The following is a 14,210-nucleotide window of genomic DNA, read 5'->3' as shown; positions in this document are numbered from 1 at the left end:
TTTACTGTATCACTCCTAATTAAGTATTGTAGGTCATTTATGTATTAAAAAAATAATAATATTTAATTAAAAAAGAAAAATAGATACTTATGACATGTCTATTTCAGCTGCTTCAATTGTAATTTTATTAAATACCGCTATTAATTAATCATCTAAGTATTAAAAAATTAATAATATTTAATAAAAAAGATAAAATAGACATAAAATAATAAGCAGATAGCAGATCGACATGTTTGTTTGTGTTGCCTACTTAGATACTTCCTTTTATATTTGTTATTTTACTTTCAATTTTAATCTATTATATATTTGAGAATTACGTAAAAGTATTATAAATCATAATAATTAACAATTTAAAGTAATTAAAAAGACATAAAAAAATTTGGTTGATTCTCTAAATTTAATTACTGTCACGTAAATTGGAACAGAAGAAAAAGTACTACAAATCACAACAATTAATAATTTAAAGTATTTTAAAAATATATAAAAAATTTAGTTAACTCTCAAAAATTGTATCAATACCACATAAATTGAGACAAAGTGTATAACATATATCATTTAAAAATTACATAAAAAGTATTATAAATCACAATAGTTAATTTTGAAAATATTTTTCGCGCTGCCTGCTCAATTCTAACTGTTATTATATTTGGATATCTAGATCTGATAATATTTTGCACCCATCTATAAGAATTTCTTAATTTAGTAGTGGTTCAAAACATTTCAATATCTATATTTATAAGTGTTTTGCCTTTGAGAAGATGATCCAAGACTTTGTTGTTAATTGAAGTATCTTTTGTTCCAGTTTTTGTATGAAATAATCCTATGAATATTAGTTCTACATCTTTTCTATGTTTTGTAACAGGTCTCAATCTTATCATCAAACAATTAAAATAGCCCGACTACACATCACACTTTCTTATCATGTGAAAAAACTATCTTATAAAACTTCACTCCTTAGCGAGTACCGTCAAATAGTTATTATTTAAAAAGTTATCATTTTAAATCAATGTACATTTATGTTTGTATCTCATCAATATCAAATTTTGATACTAAAAAATGTTTATAGTGTTGGGCCCGTGCTGACACGGGCCATACACCTCTAGTATTAATACATATGGAGGTTGTATCAATGCATTAGAAAAAGAAGAAGAAGATTAAAAAGGAAAAGTTGATTGTATTTGATTTTTTTTCTATTTAATTGTTAAAAGAAATAGCAACAAAGGGATGGAAAGCAAAAGTTTTTTCAATTTAAGAAAAGATCAATGAAAAAAGAAAAAAAAATCCTAAAAGAAGAATAGTCGCATGGACAAAAAATAAGAGAGCATTTTTCTAAAATAAAACACCAAAAACAGAAAAAAAAAATAAGAAGCAGCCACAAAAAAACAAAAAGAAGAAAGAGGCATCAACAGCCGAAAAATAATAAAAAATGAGACGTGTCGGCTATCCAAATGGCTAGATTTGAAATTTTCAATTTTTTGGCTATTTTGGTGACATTAGTTTCTGCCACAAGACTATTTACGTCCTTCTTCCTTATTTTAATTAATTATTAGTTGGTTAATAAAAAAGACACATCATTAAATAAAAGGCAAAACAACCTCAATAGATAGATGAAAAGGACATTTCAATAGATAGACGAAGAAGATTTTTGCATCATTTTACATAATTAAAATATATTTTAGGTCTTTTCCATAAATTAAAATGGTCAAACATTTTTTTTAGGATTTTCCATTAACTGCACGAAAAACTGTACATAGAGGAGGGCATAAACCTGACCTCCAAGTGTGTTACAATATGAAAGTGTGAAACTAAACATATGAGTGTGCAATGTACAAGTATGCAAACTAATATGACCTGTCTAAGCCATTTTGCCTGTTCTGTCTATGCGCTAGGGTGGTTCATGTATCTTAGACAATTTCATTCTCCTGAAGCTTGGCATGCCTAATTGATCAAGCTTAAAATATCCTGCAACTGCTTATAGGAGTTGACAGCTGTGGAAATAATGTTGTGTCTGGTCAAATTGGTGACTGACTTTGGACAAAGCATCTGCTACAAAGTTAGCTTCTTTGTAGACATGTCTACATATGCATAAGTGAGGTTGTGAAGTGAGCCTCTATAAGGAGTCCACAAGAGGCTGCAAGTGTCATGGTACTGATAATTGTCCCCTTATCCGCCTGATCAGAAGTTCAAAGTCTACCTCCACCACAACCTGCTAAATACCATTGTTCAGGCACCAAGATAAACCCCATATAGCAGTTTCCAACTCTGCTTGGTATTAGTCCCTTGCTACGAGGGAGCAGCATAAGCATAAATGAGCTCACCTTTATGATTTCTAATAACCCCCTTTCACCAATCCTTCCAAGATTAGTGAGTGCACTACCATCAAGTTCAGTTTGACCATTAGAGCTGGAGGTTTAGACTAATACACTGCTGTGGCTCTTGTCTTCTGTCTACATTTCTCTATATAAGCTGTCAGGTTAGTCCAACCAGAAGGCCAGGGGATGTAAGCAAAAGTTGTGCTAAGCAGAAGGGAAATATCTTTGTATATCAGAAATTTAACTCTGGCTAGTTGGGGTTGTTTGTCACCATATTTAACAGAACACATGTTCTTCCACAAATTCCAACATATGATAATTGGCAAAGCCTGCAATACTAGTTTATGGGCTCTATTAGCTGCTCTTGTTTTGCACCACTGCATTAGCAAGTATTTGATTGAGGTAGGGACATGGGTAAGACCCGTAGTTGAAGACAAATACTGCCAAATATGATTAGCAAATGAACTCTCTAAAGGGTGTAAGGAATAGCATCCCAGCCAGAATTAGGACAGCATCCACAACTGACGAGGGCTATGCCAAAGTGACTAAGCTTCTCATTTGTAGGAACTTTCTTTCTCAGCACTCTCCAAAGAAGAAATGAGTATTTGAATGGAATCCACCTTTGCCAGATATAACTATTCAGTAGTGTTATGTCTCTATGCTCTCTAATCAATCCCCAAGCAAACAAACAACTGAATTCACCACTTGGATTTAGAGTCCAAAGTGGGAAATCAGGGACCCCTTCCTGATACTGAAGTGAAATTTTGAGGATAGGATGCCACAGATGAGAAGGAAGTACAGTAGCTAACTTATGCATATTCCACTCACCATCAAGTATGAAAGTTACTATTTTGACATTACTTGACTTTACACCATTAGTTCTGTAATGATGCAGTGCTCTCAATCCAAACCATTTGTCCCACCAAAAATAACAAGTACCTGATTTGATTCTCCATAAAATATGTTGCTTAGCTTTCTTCTTGTTCTTCATCATAGATTTCCACACCAGAGATTGCCCAGAGGCCCCTTTCTTGGCTACAACATTCACTCTTTTGCAGTACTTTGCGAGTAAAAACTTCTCCCAAAGAGTGTTCCTACTTCTGAATATCCATCATTGCTTCATCTGTAAAGCCTTACATATATCAGCAATGTGTCTAACTCCAACACCACCTTCTGTTGTTGGGAAACATAGCTCCTTCTAATATGCCCAATGGTATTTCTTCTTGTTATCTTTCCAACCCCAAAAGAAATCAGCAAACAGAGACAATAGTTGTTTTATAATAGTCTTTGAAGGGATACAAGCAAAGAGAATGTGAATAGGGATAGATTGCAACACATGTTTACTTAGTAAAATTTTACCACCATAACTGAGCAATTTAGAATACCATCCTGCTATTCTAGAAGCCACATTGCTAACCAGACCAGCATAGTGGTTGATTCTTTGTCTTCCAATATAAATAGGGCAGCCAAGGTAAGTAATGAGGTTGTGTTTCTGTTAAAAACTAGTTTCTTTTTTTATCCTTGAGACTGTAGAAGGAAAGGCTTGATCTGTAAGAAGAAAATGACTTTTCTCCTTATTGATCAGTTGGCCAGAAATTGATTCATAAGCAGTCAATGTCTTTATAACCAGTCTGAGAGTGTTTCTTCTTCCAATGGTAAATATGATGATATCATCTGCAAAGTTGAGGTCATTAATTTGGGGTCCCTGCAAATCCATATGGAAACCATAGTACTGGGGGTAATGATGTAGGTTATTCAGATCTCTTGATAGTACTTCAACTCCTAGAATGAACAAAGCAGGGAAAGGGGGTCACCTTGTTTCAAACCCCTTGTAGAGTTGAAAAATCCATATATAGTGTCATTCACCAAAATTGAGTACCAATTGTTTGACAATGTCTTCTAAATCATGTCAATAATAGGTTCACCAAAACCAAACCTTCTTAATACCAGGCAAGTATATGACCAAGACACCCTGTCATAAGCTTTGGCCATATCCTGTTTAATAACTACTTACCTTCCACAACTGGTTTCTTAATTCCACCAATGATCTCCTGAGCAAGCATTATATTTTCTATAATATTTCTACCTCTCACAAAACCTGATCAGTTGTTTGAAATAAGGGTGGGAAGGATGGGAGCCAACCTGAGGTAAATGAGTTTAGAGATGACTTTATTGGTAAAGTTGCTCAAGCTGATAGGTCTAAATTCAGAAAGCTTGTTGAGGTGGGATACTTTAGGAAAGAGAATCAAACATGTATGAGTAAAGAATTTTGGCATGGCATAACCACAAAAGAAGGCAGTTACTACTTGAAGGAGGTCCATACCAATAATACGCCAGCATGCTTGGAAAAAATTTTCATTCATACCATCAGGACCTACTGCTGAATGAGTACTCATTGAGACGACTACAACCTTTAATTTCTCCAGGGTAGGAATAGCCTGAATAGTGTCATTTTGATCTTCAGATATTACTTTAGGGATATGAGCAAGCATTTTCTCAGGTACATAGTCTGCTGTCCCAGTAAGAATATCCTAAAAATGTGTGACTGCAGCTGCAGCTATTTCACCATCCCCTTAGATCCAAACCCCTTCCTCAGTCTTGACCTTGTGTATAAACAATCTTCTTCTTCTCCCTCTGATAAAGGCGTGGAAGTAACTGAAGTTTGCATCTCCATACTTAAACTAATGTAGATGGGATTTCTGTCTTAAAATAGCATTCTCCACTTTGAGATGTTTGATGTATTCAGTTTGTGCTCTGTGAAAGTCCTATCTGTTCTCTTCAGTACTATGTAAGATCAGATTTTCCTCAGCTACCTTGACCTTTTCTTCATAGGTTTTTACATTAGCATAAATGTCACCAAAGACCTCTTTAGACCACTGACTTAGAGTAGCAGTTAATCTTTTTAACTTCTGTTGAAACCTCCATATAGGAGAACCTTCACAAGGTCTTTGCCAGTAATTCTTCACTGTAGGAAGAAATGTGGGATGATCCACCCAACAATCCAATAATTTGAAATATATAGTATGTGAATCCACCCTCTCTTACATTTCTAGTAGTAGAGGACAATGATCAGAACCCACTAATGACAAGTGAGCAATGCTGGTCATAGGCATGTCTTTTAGCCAAGCATCTGATACCATTCCTCTATCCAGTCTCTTCCATATTCTAAATTGAATACCTCTTAGATTGGACCAAGTGAACTTGGGACTATGAAAGCCAGATCAGTTAATCCACAAGCTTTAATTACCCCCAAGAACTCAAAGCTTTTTCTCATGTCACAGGGGATACCTCCCAACTTCTTACTTACTCCAGTAATCATATTGAAATCTCTAATTGTGCACCAAGGTGGGGATGATACAGATAGTTGTAACAGCTTATTCCACAAAGGTCTTCTCAATGTATCTCTGCACTTGGCATAAATAAAGGTCATTAGGTAAGATTGGTGCATAGTAAAATAAGTAATTAAGCAAGTAATATGTTGCTCATCAGTAGCAATAATGTCACAAGAGATATCCAAGGACCAGAAGATTCAGATTTTTCCATTAAAGTTACATAGAGCATGCTCCATCTTAAGATTTCTTTTGGCCACTTCAAGATAAGTATTGTTGGAGAAGGATTCCAGTATTGCAATTAAGGAAATATGGTGAATGCTAATGAGTTGTTGAAGTCTTTCCAAAACTCTTTGGGTAAATATAACCCTTGCATTCCAGATAAAATGGTTGATCATTTGACTATTTTATGAAGGTGGGACCTGGTAAAAGGTGTGCCCATTCAGGTTGGATGCAATATGTATGTTTTCTTTCCTTGATTTTATTAAGGACCCCCTTGGAGATATACCTTGCTGACTAGCAATGTGAGATACTTCTTTTGAAAACTCCTCATGATCCCTTGGATCAAGTACATCAGTAACATTTTCATCTATCTTTTCCAAGTAACCCAAGTTGCATTCATCTGTTTCATCCTCAGAGTGTATTACTCTGTATTCATCATCAAGCTCCTGAAGATATGTCTCAGTGATAAAAGAATCTTGTACTTGTTCAAGAACCACTTGCTCTTGAGAACCAGAGGTAGTCTCTTGTAACATTACATGAAAGTTCACTTCCATTCCCTCACCAGGCAGCACTTTATTATCCTTGCAGGAAACCTCTTGTAGCATTATAGTAGGTTGAACTTGAAGCTGATCAGGATCCACTATCTTAGCCTCTAGAACCATTGCATGTAACCTTACCCCCTCACCAGGCATTTCTGTAACCTTCTCCATATGAAGATCCGGAAAAAAGCTCCTATCACATACATCAGTTCCTTGTTGATCATCATGCTTGGCATTATCAAACTCTTTTGATTGTTGTGATATTGGCTTGGAATCCCTTTCATTGTTGGCAGGACAGACAGTGGTGGAATCAATATTATGTTGAAGAGTTATAAATGAATTTGATGTAGATGCAGCCGCATTATCTTGTTGAACCCCTGTATGCTTATTTGGAGACCTTGGCTTGAATATCATTCTTTGGTTATCCCTACCTCTCCTTTTCTGATTTTACCACTCATTGTAGGAGCCTTTCCTTTATCTATATGCTGCTGCTGCAGGGCATCAGGTGTATCCTGCATTCTTCTGCATGTTTGAGAATCTTCTTCCTGTTTACCCTCTCCTTGTGGTTCCTCATTACGAACCAGTTTCTGCCTAGCAGCCTGATCTCTACCTTTGACTACACAAGATCTAGCAGCATGCCCTTGATGCTTGTAATAAGAGCAATACTCAGGAACCTCTTCATACAAAATGGTTTGTCATCTACCTTCACTATGTTCATCATCATCATATCCCAGCCACACATGTTGGGGTCTTGCTCTGGTGAGATCAATTTATAATTTGACTTTAGCCACACTGCCCCTGATTTTTTTGTAAGTTGCCAGATCCAGAAATAATACCTTGCCAATAGGGGATAAGAGAGATGTCACTACCTCCAAACAGTAACAGTGCCATGGGAGCTCAGGCAAACTAACCCATAAAGAGACTAATGGAGTTTCTTCCTCAGGGTTAAATGTGGGAGTCCACAGCTGAAATCTCATCGGCAGTCCTTGGATGTACATCTTCACTTTTGACCAAACTGTTAAGTGATCATATTCGTTGTCCAAATCAATGTGCAGATGCCTCAAGTTGAAGTGAGTGATTTTGACCTTCCCTTTTAACTCCGTTTGCAAAAGAAACTGTCCCCTAACCACCTCCATCTTGGGCATGCTGTTTTCAAATTTCCCAATCAAGGTAAACCTACACCTCTGGGCTAATTTCACTTTGTAATCCTCCGATCTAAACACAACCACGAGGAAATCTTGCTTAGTTGTTATTCGTAGGGGGTCAATTTGAATAAGTTCAGCTTTCATGGCCTCTTAAGCCCTCAATTTTGTAGCCAAAGAATGTGTGACCCTAGGATTAGGCGGTTCATTTCCATGACCAAATTTGGTCTACATCATAGTAGCACCTAAGGCCCCGACAGGTACCGGAGCTCTAATCCCCGTCTTGGATATCTGAACATCCACAGCAGGCCCCTTATTGAGCGAATCCGGGGGGTTCACCACATCGGGTTTCTCACTAGATGGATGAAGAGAAGGATTAGGGAGTTTACCGCCATCAGTAGATGTTAAGCAAGTCAGAATGGATTGTGGTTGATTTGGAGCCATATGTAACTTCTCGATTGGTACTACCTCCGATTGAGCTTGTTTCGGATTGAGTGCTGATACAAATTGAATTGAGTTCTGTTTCTCTTCTCCCAACTTTCCATGCATTTTCGATTGAGCTTTGACTGATGATCGCCTGAGCCCAATGCAATTGATCTTCTCAAATTCGAGCTGCATAACCATCCGACTGGAGCTTATGCTGAGAGATGTGTGTCACATGAGTAGGTGGAGTTTTCTGCGGAGAACGGCTGCAAGCATGCCGGTCCTGTGGGTGATTGTTCGACGGACGAAGGAGCTCTGCCGATGGCTGAGACACCATAGTACTAGCTGTATTTGGCGGGAAGTACCAAATTGTAACTTCCAAGAGAATTTTTCTTGTTCCGAATTGTGTTCCAAACATTGGCTATATTGTAAAATAAAACACTATACGAACACTCAGATATAAAGGATTTGAACATTTGCCAGTCAAGTTGCTTCATAGTTAGTCCTTCCCAAATGAAACTTGGAAAAAAATGATAGCACCAAATTCCAAATAAAATTTCAAGCAATTTAAAAAAAAGGTATTTAACGTGTAAGTACATAAAATTTGTTTTCTTACATTCCACCCAAATAATTTATTAAAATACAAATATCATGATATCAGAGGACTGCCACTAGAACTAGAAACCACAATTTGCCACACTTTAATTTCTCCGTCAAAGCTCCCACTAAACAACTTAACACCACCATCAGCTCCACCGCTTTTCGCCACCGTCGCCACCAATGACCTCACCGGTGTCCGATGTCCATCAAGAACTGTTAAACAACCAAACTGTCCTTGATTCCCACGTGTCCAAATCCTCACCGTTCGATCCGCTGATCCACTGAACAACAAATCATTAACGTTGATCAAACATAGTATTGCTTTCGTATGTCCTCTCAATGCACCCGTCACGACCATGTAGTTCGCACTGTCTTCCCTTTCCCATACCAAAATCGACCGATCACATGCGCCCGAAAATAAAATCGAACCATCGGAACTTAATGCCAATGCATTTACCGCTGATTTATGCTTCTCTAACGTTGCAATTAATCCAATTTTCGATTTTCTTTCCTCATTTCGTTTACCCCAAACACGAATTCTTTTATCAGCAGAACCTGTAAAAATTGTGCCATCTGTTCCAACAACAACGGCGTTAATCGCATCGTCATGCGCTTTAACTGATTCAGTACACCGTAAATTCGAACCTCTCCAAAGTTTCAAACACCTATCCCACGAAACTGAGCACACCAAATTTTCGTTTGCATTTACTGCTAACCCTGAAACAGCATCATGGTGTTCAATCCACAGTTTTTTCTTGTGTCTTATCACATTTGTATAACTGCTAGGAAAAGCGAATCTGCGTATTCTGTCTTCAAGCGTTGGAAGAGTTCTGATTAGTTTATGTTGCTTAATGGATGTCAATTTCCACACCTTGATCTTACAGTCTTGATGGGCAGTGAAGATTTTACCATCGAGAAAGGTAACAGATTTTGCAGAACCAGAAGAGGGGTCTTTGTTATTGAAAGTATCGATAAGGGTAAAATTTGTGAGTTCGAATACGTTGATTTCATTGGCAGAAGCAGCATAAAGGAGATTGTTGTGCATAGCAAGGAAACTAACCTGAGCATTTCTAGGATTAAGAGAATTTACACAGCGAGCGGAGATTGATAGGTTTAGAGTACCAGGGGAGAGATCTTGAAGAGAAGGAACAGAAGGTAAAGTTAAAAGAGAAAGATTGCTTTGTAAACTACTAAAAGAATTGGTTTCTTGAGAAAATAGTGATGGTGAACTGCTATGTAAATCGGAAAAGTTACTTGCATCATCGGAAAATACCACTTTTGGTGGCGGAATAGGGTGGTCGTCCGCGGTGGTAACGGATGGGGAAACTGAAGTCCAAGATCGGAATTTCATTTTGCCGGCTATACAGTGAAAAGAAAAGAATATGTATAAACTGTGTTGGGTTTAGAAAGAAGAAGAAATATATAATGAGTATTGACTTGGACTTAAGGGGAGCTGTGGCTGGTTGTCTTTTTCCTCTTTTTTTTTCTCTCTTTTTCTTTAATCTTCTTGCCTGCCAGTTGCCACTCTGGCCCACTTTCTTGCTCAAAAAGAATGTCATCAGTTAATTTTAACAAGTTGCAAGTTGTAAATTTTATTGATAAAGTTGAATTAATTAGTATTCTAGTTTATTTTGGTTCATGAATTGAACATGTTAATCATAGACATTTAAATAAAGCTTCTACAAAAGTCTCTCATATGAATGTATTAGATTTTGAAGCCCGTGCGGACCAGCCCCAATTTATGTTACTTTTTTATCTTAACTAGATAACTAAGGGTTAGTCTCTGCCAGAAATGCAAAATAAGGTTGCGTACAATATATCTTTGTAAAGTTGCGTATAATACACCCTTATAAGATTGCGTACAATACATCCTTGTGGTGGGGTCTTTTCCCAGACACCGTGCATAGCGATAACTTTAGTGCACTGAACTGTCCCTTTTTAAATAATTAAGGGTCCTTTTACGAACCCAATATTACAATTTTAAATATATTTAATTAATTTTAAAAATATAATTAATTTTAATCAAGTATAATTGAAAACGATAATAGTGATCACACTTTATACTTTTTTATTTTATAAAATCTATAAATTACAATTTATTTACCTATTTAACTTTAAAATATAATATGCTCTAATGCCTATTTTTATTTCAGGCCTGACATATTCTCTTGAAATAAACAACTTTTTTTTTAGTGCGTTTCTACTTTTGACTTTATTTGAAATTATATAAAAAAATAAATTAAAATTATAAATATAAATATAATAATGATTTATTTGATTTAACGATAATTTTTTTGATATGATTATTTGATAATTAACAAAAATAAATATCTTAAAATAGGTTAACAATTATAAATTTTAGTCCACTAAATTGCAAGTAAAAAAATTAAATTACTGCATTATATATTTTTAAGATATGATTTATATAATTAGTTCCGCATAATTTTTATAAATTTGCTTGTAGAATTCCACGTGTGACAGTATTTATTGGGTTAAAAATTAATAATATTTAGAAAGTTAGAGCATTGAAAGTAGTGACGGAGTCACTATTTTCACTTAAAATTTTTGAGATATAAAAAAGTAAATATACGAAGCAGTAAAAAAACTCAACATTTATCATATAAAAATAAAAATACTTTTAGTTCTATGTAAACAATCTATTATTTTGTGGAAGGGAATTCGAATGAACCCAATAGCCTTATTTAACTCCATCCTTAATTGAAAATACATATGACTGCAAGAGATAATACAACAACAACAAACCCAGTGTATTCCCACCTAGTGGGGTCTGGGGAGGGTAAGATGTACGCAGTCCATACCTCTACCTCTGATGAAGTAGAAAGGCTGTTTCCGAAAGACCCCCGGCTCAAGGCACGAGATACCACACAAACACATAGTAAAGCACAGAAGTAGATTACATAACATAAATACGGCACCCATAAGTAATATAAAACAGAGGAAAGCAGAGGAAAGCACACAGATTCATAATAAAACATGGAACACGGGACACGGATCATAACAGGAATAAAACCCCCACCACTTAATTCCCTACACTAGCGACCCAAACTGGCCCTAATCCTCTGCCATAATTCGCGTCTTCCAGACCTTCCTATCTAGGGTCATGTCCTCGGTGAGCTGTAACTGTTCCATGTCCCGCCTAATCACCTCACCCCAGTACTTCTTCGGCCTACCCCTACCCCGCCTAAAACCATCCAACGCTAGCATCTCACACCTACGGACCGGGGCATCCATGCCCCTCCTCTTCACGTGTCCGAACCACCTTAATCGTGCTTCCCGCATCTTGCACTCCACTGAAGTCACACCAACCTTCTCCCGGATAGTCTCATTTCGAACTCTATCCCCTCTAGTTAGTCCACACATCCAGCGCAACATCCGCATTTCTGCCACCTTCATTTTTTGGATGTGGGAGTTCTTAACTGGCCAACACTCCGCTCCATACAGCAAGGCCGGACGGACTACCACCCTGTAGAATTTGCCTTTAAGCTTGGGCGGCACATTCTTATCACACAGCACCCCCGACGCGAGTTTCCACTTCATCCATCCCGCCCCAATACGGTGCGAGACATCCTCGTCAATCTCACCGTTACTCTGGATCACGAACCCAAGATACTTGAACTTATCCCTCTTACATACCTCCTGTGCTTCCAGCTTCACTACTACCTCATTCTCCCGCCTCACGTCATTAAACTTGCATTCCACATACTCTGTCTTGCTTCTGCTCACCCTGAACCCTTTAGACTCAAGAGTTTGCCTCCACACCTCTAATTTGTCATTCATACCCCCTCGATTCTCATCTATCAGAACTACATCGTCTGCAAAAAGCATACACCACGGTATCTCCCCTTGAATACGCCGCGTCAACACATCCATCACCAATGCAAACAAAAAAGGACTAAGAGTAGATCTCTGATGCAATCCTGTCAGGACAGTGAAATGCTCTGAGTCTCCTCCCGTCGTCCTCACCTGGGTTTTCGCTCCCTCATACATATCCTTAATTACTCTGATATATGCCTGCGGTACTCCACTCACCTCCAAGCATCTCCAAAGCACCTCCCTGGGGACTTTGTCGTAAGCCTTTTCCAGGTCGATAAACACCATGTGCAGATCCTTCTTCTTTTCCCTATACTGCTCCACCAACCTCCATACCAGGTGGATTGCCTCCGTCGTCGAGCGGCCGGGCATAAATCCGAACTGGTTTTCCGAAATAGACACTATCCGTCTCAGCCTCACCTCGACCACTCTCTCCCAGATCTTCATAGAGTGACTCAATAACTTAATCCCCCTATAGTTATTGCAACTCTGAATGTCCCCCTTATTCTTATAGAGAGGGATCATGGTACTCCACCTCCACGCCTCGGGCATCTTTGTCGTCCTGAAGATTTCATTAAACAATCCAGTCAACCACCTTACACCAGCCTCTCCAACGAACTTCCAAAACTCCACCGGTATCTCATCCGGCCCCGTCGCCCTACCCCTTCGCATCCTGCGGACAGCCTGTCTAACCTCTTCTACCTTAAAACGTCTACAATAGCTAAAATTCTGACACTCCTCTGAGTGCTCCAGTTCCCCTAACACAATAGCTCTATCCCCTTCGTCATTCAAGAGCCTATGAAAGTACGACTGCCATCTCTTCTTAATGTGGCCGTCCTCCACCAACACTCTACCGTCCTCCCCCTTAATGCACCTCACCTGATCGAGGTCACGACCCTTCCTCTCCCTAGCCTTAGCGAGTCTAAATAACTTTTTCTCCCCTCCTTTCCCCTGTAACCCTGCATACAAGCTCTCAAAAGCGGTCGTCTTAGCTGCCGTGACTGCTGACTTTGCCTCCTTCCTCGCTAGCTTGTACTCTTTCCTGTTTACCTGCTTCTCTTCTTCGTCCTTACTTTCCACCAACTTAGCATACGCCCCTTTCTTGGTCTCCACTTTCTTCTCCACCTCTTCATTCCACCACCAATCCCCCCGATGGTGCTCGGCCCGGCCCCTAGAAACACCCAACACCTCACTTGCATTCTCCCTGATGCATCTTGCCGCCCTGTCCCACATACTATCCACGTCCCCCTACACTTCCACACTCTCATTCCCGCCAACCTCTCCCCTATCTCCCACGCATTCACTGGCGTCAGGCCGCCCCACTTAATTCTCGGTCTACACTCCTTACTCCTCCTCTTTCTATTCTTCTTTAAACCCAAATCCATAACCAAGAGCCTATACTGGGTCAAAAAATTCTCACTCGGGATGACTTTACAGTCCTTACACAACGCCCTATCCCCTTTCCTAAGCAATAAAAAGTCAATCTGAGTCCTGGCTATCACGCTTCGAAAGGTGATCAGGTGCTCTTCCTTCTTCGGGAAGCCCGAGTTCACCATCACCAGCCCAAAGGCCCTCGCAAACTCCAATAGGGTCGCCCCCTCTTCATTTCTCTCCCCAAAACCAAAACCACCATGCACATCCCCAAAACCTCCCAGTAGCGCCCCGATGTGCTCGTTGAAATCCCCTGCTACAACAATCTTCTCCGAACTAGGCACGCCTCTCACCACCTCCTTCAAAGCCTCCCAAAACCGCATCTTCTCCTCCCCTCCGATCCCACTTGCGGCGCATAAGCACTACACACGTTCAGGGTAA

General features: G+C 38.7%; 1 protein-coding gene across 1 annotated transcript; it reads right to left on the bottom strand.

Annotated features, from left to right (window-relative positions):
- Nucleotides 1-8,501: 8,501 nt before the first annotated feature.
- On the bottom strand, nt 8,502-10,205 carry LOC107848278 (protein JINGUBANG). Its single transcript, XM_016693004.2, has one exon. It carries the CDS (start codon nt 9,916-9,918, stop codon nt 8,617-8,619), a length of 1,302 nt encoding a protein of 433 aa, XP_016548490.1. The 5' UTR covers nt 9,919-10,205; the 3' UTR covers nt 8,502-8,616.
- Nucleotides 10,206-14,210: the final 4,005 nt, after the last annotated feature.

This window comes from Capsicum annuum, chromosome 11, assembly GCF_002878395.1.
Source record: "Capsicum annuum cultivar UCD-10X-F1 chromosome 11, UCD10Xv1.1, whole genome shotgun sequence".
In the NCBI taxonomy this organism is placed as follows: domain Eukaryota; kingdom Viridiplantae; phylum Streptophyta; class Magnoliopsida; order Solanales; family Solanaceae; genus Capsicum; species Capsicum annuum.
Note: the sequence above shows the minus strand (reverse complement) of the source record. Positions and strands in the feature narration are given on the sequence as shown.